The 7,010-nt window shown below is 41.6% G+C and overlaps 1 protein-coding gene across 1 annotated transcript; it reads left to right on the top strand.

The window, feature by feature from the left end:
* Positions 1 to 544: 544 nt before the first annotated feature.
* On the top strand, positions 545 to 5,640 carry LOC115173203 (relaxin-3 receptor 1-like). Its single transcript, XM_029731124.1, has 2 exons — positions 545 to 685; positions 3,990 to 5,640. The coding sequence occupies exon 2, from the start codon at positions 4,166 to 4,168 to the stop codon at positions 5,399 to 5,401; it is 1,236 nt and encodes a 411-aa protein (XP_029586984.1). The 5' UTR covers positions 545 to 685; positions 3,990 to 4,165; the 3' UTR covers positions 5,402 to 5,640.
* The last annotated feature ends 1,370 nt before the right edge of the window (positions 5,641 to 7,010 follow it).

Below are 7,010 nucleotides of genomic sequence, written 5' to 3'. Positions count from 1 at the left end.
CCGATATTGTTTGAGGCAATTCAGGCTACATGTTCTGGCAGAACCTTTTTGTCGTTTAAGATTCTCTTGGCCTAGGCTACTATGCCATCACACCTTTCACTTTCCCAAGCCTATCCCGTTCATTTCAACTGTGTAAAACTATGACTTCGTTGATAAAGGCAACGGTATGTTTATAAAGGTATGTTTTCATTTTATTTGGCTCTTAGGTAAATTTAAGAACGACAATTTGTCACCGTAATTCCAGTACATGTATTAATACGTGTAGTGGCTATATTAAACGCGCAACGTTAGTGGATTCCAGGCAAATTGCATCGGGTTATATAACCCTTTCGATGCGTAATGCATTCACTTCTCAAACGTCATTCACATAGGTTAATTGTACAAAACGAGCGTGCCCACCAGTTTACAAAACGAGCGTCCCCACCAGTGAACTTTTCCGAAGTGTTTCTTAGCAGCGGAACAGTGTGAACTTAGGAACTGCAACGGGGAGGGACAGATGCAACGTTGCAGTCCAGTCTGCATTATGTTCATCTGTTCATAACTGTTACACTGCTACATTCATACACTGCTGAGGCAGGTGGTCTTTTCCGATGGTGCTGTGCGTGGTCTCCACAAGCGGACCTGTGGAACATTAGCATCGGAGCAACTGAAGCCCACTGAACTGATTACCGTCCATTCAAGTCAGGTGAGAGCTCATCTGTAATGTTAGGCAGACTTTTACATTCACGTCCGATATGTATTTACTGTCATTGTTAGATGGATAACTTCCCATTGCACATAGATCAAATGCATTTTTATGACAAGCACATTTGTCTGTTTCAATTCTGAAAAGGGATACGTGTCCCCCGAATCACCTAGGCTACTTGATTTTGTTAAATTGCTCGCTTGACCATAAACTATCTGGTCTAATATTGGCTGTCTCGTTTGAATAACTAAAGCAGGCGGCAGGTAGCCTAGCGGTTATTCGTTTGGCCTAGGAACAGAAAGGTTCCTGGTTCGTTATATCGGAGGCGATGTGCTCTTAAGCAAGGCACTTAACACTCATTTGCTCAATGGGCGCTGTGCTATTATAGCTGAACCTGTAAAACAACACATTTCACCGCACCTATCCTGTGTATGTGACAATAAAACATATATATTTTCCCAATGATATTTTGTTGATAACACTTCGGAGAACATATGATTTGAAAGAATATCTGAATAAATAAGATGTATTTTATCCATCTAAAACATGCATAGCCTAATCTTCTTAGATCTTTTCTGCTTGCTGAAATGTAATTAATTGTATTTCGCCTAATGTGCAAGTAGGCTATACTGAGTTTACAATGTTTCAGCCTCAGGCTACTTATTTCAGTCCATTGATACAAACTATAAAAATGTAATATTATAGGCTAGATATGCATAGTTCATTTTGAATCGATTGCGCATCATTCTCAATATTAAATTATAATGTTACCCAATTGTGTTATAATGGATGGTGTTTAAAAACAGGAATTTGTATCTACAATGTACAGTGTGTATTTAGTTAATAGATCCCCTCACTGCATGATGTTTCCATATGGCCCATACTATCACTTTACATTTTAGTCATTTAGCAGACACGCTTATCCAGAGCGACTTATAGTAGAGAATGCATACATTTCATACATTTTTCCCGTACTGGTCCCCCATGGGAATCGAACCAACAACCCTGGCGTTACAAACACTATGCTGTACCAACTGAGCCACACGGGACTTCGTGGCTACTCCTCCCTACACCATACACGATTCTGATAAAAACGTGAACATTTCTCCTTAAATGAAAGATTGGCAATCGTTACAAGGGTTGGTTAGTCTTCATTTTAAACAAGTTTTCAAAAATCAATTTCATAATAAAGTGAAAAAAATGTAGAATGAGACCATATGGCAACACCATGTGATAATGGTAGTAAACCTCTAAAATCCATAAGGTACAGTGCCTTCAGAAAGTATGCACACCCCTTTACTTTTTCCACATTTTGTTGTGTTACAGCCTGAATTAAAAATGTATTAAAATGTAGATGTTTTTATCACTGGCCTACACACAATATCCCATAATGTCAAAGTGGAATGATGTTTTTAGACATTTTTACAAATGAAAGCTCACATATATTGAGTCAATGTATTCAACCCCTTTGTTATGGCAAGCCTAAACAAGTTCAGGAGTAAAAATGTGCTTAACAAGTCACATGGACTCACTCTGCATGCAATAACAGTGTTAACATTATTTTTGAATGACTACCTCATCTCTGTACCCAACACATACAATTACTTGTAAGGTCCCTCAGTCGAGCAGTGAATTTCAAACACAGATTGGCTGTGATTGAACCACAAAGATCAGCAAGGTTTTCCAATGCCTCATAAAGAAGGGCACCTATTGGTAGATGGGTAAAAAAAAAAGCAGACATTGATTATACATCCCTTTTGAGCATGGTGAAATTATTCATTACACTTTGGATGGTGTATCAATACACCTAGTCACTACAAAGATACAGGCGTCCTTCCTAACTCAGTTTTCAGAGAGAAAGGAAAATGCTCAGGGATTTCACCATGAGGCCAATGGTGACATTAAAACAGTAACAGAGTTTAATGGCTGTGATAGTAGAAAACTGAGGACGGATTAACAACATTGTAGTTACTCCACAATACTAACCTAATTGACAGTGTGAAAAGAAGTAAGCCTGTACAGAATAAAAATATTAATAAAAAGTATCTTGTTTGCTACAAGACACTAAAGTAATACTGCAAAAAAAAATGTGGCAAAGCAATTCACTTTTTGTCCTGAATACAAAGTGTTATGTTTGGGGGAAATCCAAAACAACACATTACTGAGAACCAGTTTCCATATTTGCAAGCATAGGGGTGGCTGCGTCATGTTATCGGTATGCTTGTAATCGTTAAGGACTGGGAGATGAATTCACCTTTCCTCATGGCAATAACCTAAAACACAATGCCACATCTACACTGGAGTTGCTTACCAAGAAGACAATGAATGTTCCTGAGAGGCCGAGTTACAGTTATGATTTAAATATACTTGAAATCTATGGCAAGACCTGAAAATGGTTGTCTAGCAATGATCAACAACCAATTTGACAGAGCTTGAGGAGTTATGGGAAAATGTTGCACAATCTAGGTGTGGAAAGCTCTTAGAGACTTACCCAAAAAGATTAATTTACATTTTAGCAGACACTCTTATCCAGAGTGAATTACACTTGTGAGTGCATACATTTTCATACTGGTCCCACATGTTAATCAAACCCACAACCCTGGTGCTGCAAACACCATACTCTACCAACTGACCTACATGGGACCTCACAGCTGTAATCACTGTCAAAGGTGCTTCAACAAAGTATTGACTTAGGGGTGTGAATACTTATGTAAATTAGATTTTTCTGAATTTGAAAACATTTTTAAAAACCTGTTTTTGCTTTGTCATTATGGGGTACTGTGTGTAGATTAATGAGGATAAACATGTATTTAATCCATTTTAGAAAAAGGCTGTAATGTAATAAAATGTGGAAAAAGTCAAGGGGTCTGAATACTTTCAGAATTTTGAAGAGTACCAATTACAAATACCTTAAGAGCTTAGTTCAACTATAACCCATCACAACTTAAAATATAAGGTTGTTTTAATTCATAGTTTGTTAATTAATAACCATGTATAGCTTAAATATTGCCCTTGCTTCTTGCGACACGCAGATAATACTGTTGCGCCATCTATAAATATGAGAGTGGTTATATTTCTCAAGCCCCATCCCTCAGCGTTATGACAAACCCAGTGGTGAGGCTGCCATTTTGTTGTTTTTCAAATACATTTTGAAATTAATCTTATGATGGATATTTTCATAACAATACATCCCTCGAAACGATCAAACAAATCTAGCTTTGATATGTGACACCCTTTCATTTAATCAGATGAGCAATGTCTCTTTAGGCATCAAAAATAATATGCATATCTCCTTTTCTTGCAGGAAATGGAGGACAATCAATAAATGTACATGTACATTAACTTCTCATCGGACCAACCAGGAATGACCAGTCTTTTACCATTGTAAAAGCTTCTTCTTAACAGCTTCTTCTACACAACCATAATTCAGAATTTTCTCAACTGTTCTTTTGGGTGGGTTTTCTCCTGGCCACATCCAAAATGTCTGAGGCTGACTTCCAGAGACTTGAGCTGTTTTACCAGATCCTGCACAAGGACCCGTCCTGCAACCATTCCCACCTGACCTTCCATAACACCAGCATGGTATACGATCTGGACTTCCCTGGAGATGGCTCACACTGGCTGCGCGCCATCATCTCCGTGGTGTACTGTGCCGTGGCCACCGGCGGACTGCTGGGCAATCTCCTCGTGCTGTACCTTCTCTGCTCCACCCGGACCATCGTCAAGAGTGCCATCAACGTCTTTGTGTTCAACCTGGCCCTGGCTGACTTGCTACTCTCCTTGGCGCTACCGTTCTGGGCAGTAGACATCACCCTGGACTACAACTGGCCTTTTGGTTTGGCCATGTGCAAGGCCGTGTCCCTCCTGACGGGCCTCAACGTCTACGCCAGTTGCTTCTTCCTGATGGCCATGAGCTTGACCCGCTACTGTTCAGTGGCTACTGCACTCAAGCCTGCTGCACCCCTCGGTCACAAGCTTTGTGATTCCCGGGTAACTACCGCACTTATATGGGCCGGGGCACTGGTGGCTGCTGCACCGCGTGCCGTGTTCGCCGATCTCAACAGAGTAGGCATGGCCAATGACACTGCATGTCTGCTCCGCTTCCCTAAAGGTACGAATTGGCTGGCTGTCAACCAACTCCTGAGGCTTCTGTTTGGCTTCCTGTTGCCCTACGTCATCATGATTCTCTCCTACCTGCTCCTGCTGCGCTTCCTCTGCCGGCACAAGCTGAACGGTGTCAACCCACGGCGACAGGCTCATGTCTCCAAGTCCGTGGCAGTTGTGGTGCTCTCCTTCTGCACCTGCTGGTTCCCGTATAATGTGCTAACTCTCTGGAGTGCGCTGATCCAGCTGGATCTAACAGAAATCAGTCCCTCCTACTACTTTGTCCAGACCTACCTCTTCCCCTTGGCCAACTGTCTGGCCTTCACCAGTAGCTGCCTCAACCCTGTCATCTACTGCCTCATTCGCAGGGAGTACCGCAAGGCCCTGCGCACCCTGGTCTTGAAGTCAAGTCTAGCAATCGCTTCCAAAGCCTGCCTCTCGGCAGTCAACTCCAATGAGGGCCAGAACCGCGATGGGCAGCTGGGCATCCCGCTCAACAATATGGAAAGCCACACGGCCCAGTCTTACACCAAGAGGTCAACCCTGCCCTCTACCACTCTATCGCTGGGTCCCAGTCCCAAGGGCCTCTGTCCGCTCAATGACCTCACCTGAGGAGGATATCGCTGAACCTCAGACATAGATTAATTAAAGCTTCAATTCAATTTTGTTGGGGTTTTCGCATGAGTATGACAAACCTTTTTTTCCTTTACCAAAAACACAAAGTTGTATCTATATTATGAGACAAATGCCTTGTTGCCTTTTGCATGAACACGACAAGGGTATGAATTTTTGTGAACATCATCAGGACATTCCTTCTTCTTAAAATTATGCATTGTGTTTTTTTTCTGTAGTTTGTGGGATAATTTCTTAAATTAATCTTAATTATGGCAAGGTAAAGCAAATCAAATTTGAAATCAAATTAGGAAACAAGTTAACAACATGTTTTTGCATCTTATTTTGATTCTTCAGCCCAAAAAAACTGAAACTACACTATATATATAAAAGTATGTGGACACCCCTTCAAATTGGTGGATTCGGCTATTTCAGCCACACCTGTTACGGACAGCTGTATAAACATTGAGCACCCAGCCATGCAATCTCCATAGACAAACATTGGCGGTAGAATGGCCTTACCGAAGAGCTCAGTGACTTTTAACGTGGCACCATCATGGATGCCACCTTTCCAACAAGTCAGTTCGTCAAATGTCTGCCCTGCTAGAGCTGCCCCGGTCAACTGTAAGTGATATTATTGTGAAGTGGAAACGTCTAGGAGCAACAACGGCTCAGCCGCAAAGTGGTTGGCCACACAAGCTCACAGAACGGGACAGCCGAGTGCTGAAGCGGATAGCGTGTACAAATTGTCTGACCTCAGATGCAACACTCACTACAGAGTTCCAAACTGTCTCTGGAAGCAACATCAGTACAATAACTGTTTGTCATGAGCTTCATGAAATGGGTTTCCATGGCCGAGCAGCCACACCAAAGCCTAAGATCACCATGTGCAATGCCAAGCGACGGCACCATTCGACTCTGGAGCAGTGGAAATGTGTTCTCCAGTGATGAATCACACTTCCCCATATGGCAGTCCGACCGTCGAATCTGGGTTTGGTGGATGCCAGGAGAACGCTACCTGACCGAATGCTTAGTTCCAACTGTACATTTTGGTGGAGGAGGAATAATAGTCTCGGGCTGTTTTTCATGGTTCGAGCTAGGCCCCTTGGTTCCAGTGAAGGGAAATCTTAACACTACAGCATACAATGACAACTTTGTGGCACCAGTTCGGATCTATATGACTGGCATTTTGAGTCAACAGTTGATTGCTCCTTAGGAATAAGCAAAGACTTTGATTTCTGGTTAAAAAGATGGAAAAGGGGTCATAGACTACATTTACAAGAAAAAGTGGGACAAGAAACACAATAATGTTGAAGTAAAAACCCCTGCCAACTAATATTAACACTTATATTTTGTTTTGGAGAAATGATTTACCTTCTGTAAGTTTAAGAAACATTGCCTTGTGCCTTGTAATTCCTTTACCAAAATCCCACATCTCTTTAAGATATTTTCTAATTTTTCTCCCTCATGAGGAGGGAGGATAATGAAAGTTCACAGAGGTAACACGTAAAGGTAGACCTACCAATTTGTTATAGTGTTTTTACTGATATCAAGTTTGCTTATGAATTATTAAGTGACTCAAATTCGTAATTCACCAAATCAGTAACAG

The sequence above is a fragment of the Salmo trutta genome, chromosome 34 (genome assembly GCF_901001165.1).
Source record: "Salmo trutta chromosome 34, fSalTru1.1, whole genome shotgun sequence".
NCBI lineage: Eukaryota > Metazoa > Chordata > Actinopteri > Salmoniformes > Salmonidae > Salmo > Salmo trutta.
This window is presented reverse-complemented; position numbering and strand designations above follow the sequence as displayed.

Coding starts and splice junctions, on each gene's coding strand:
- LOC115173203 (XM_029731124.1), top strand. CDS start 4,166: ATGTCTGAGGCTGACTTCCAGAGACTTGAGCTGTTTTACCAGATCCTG.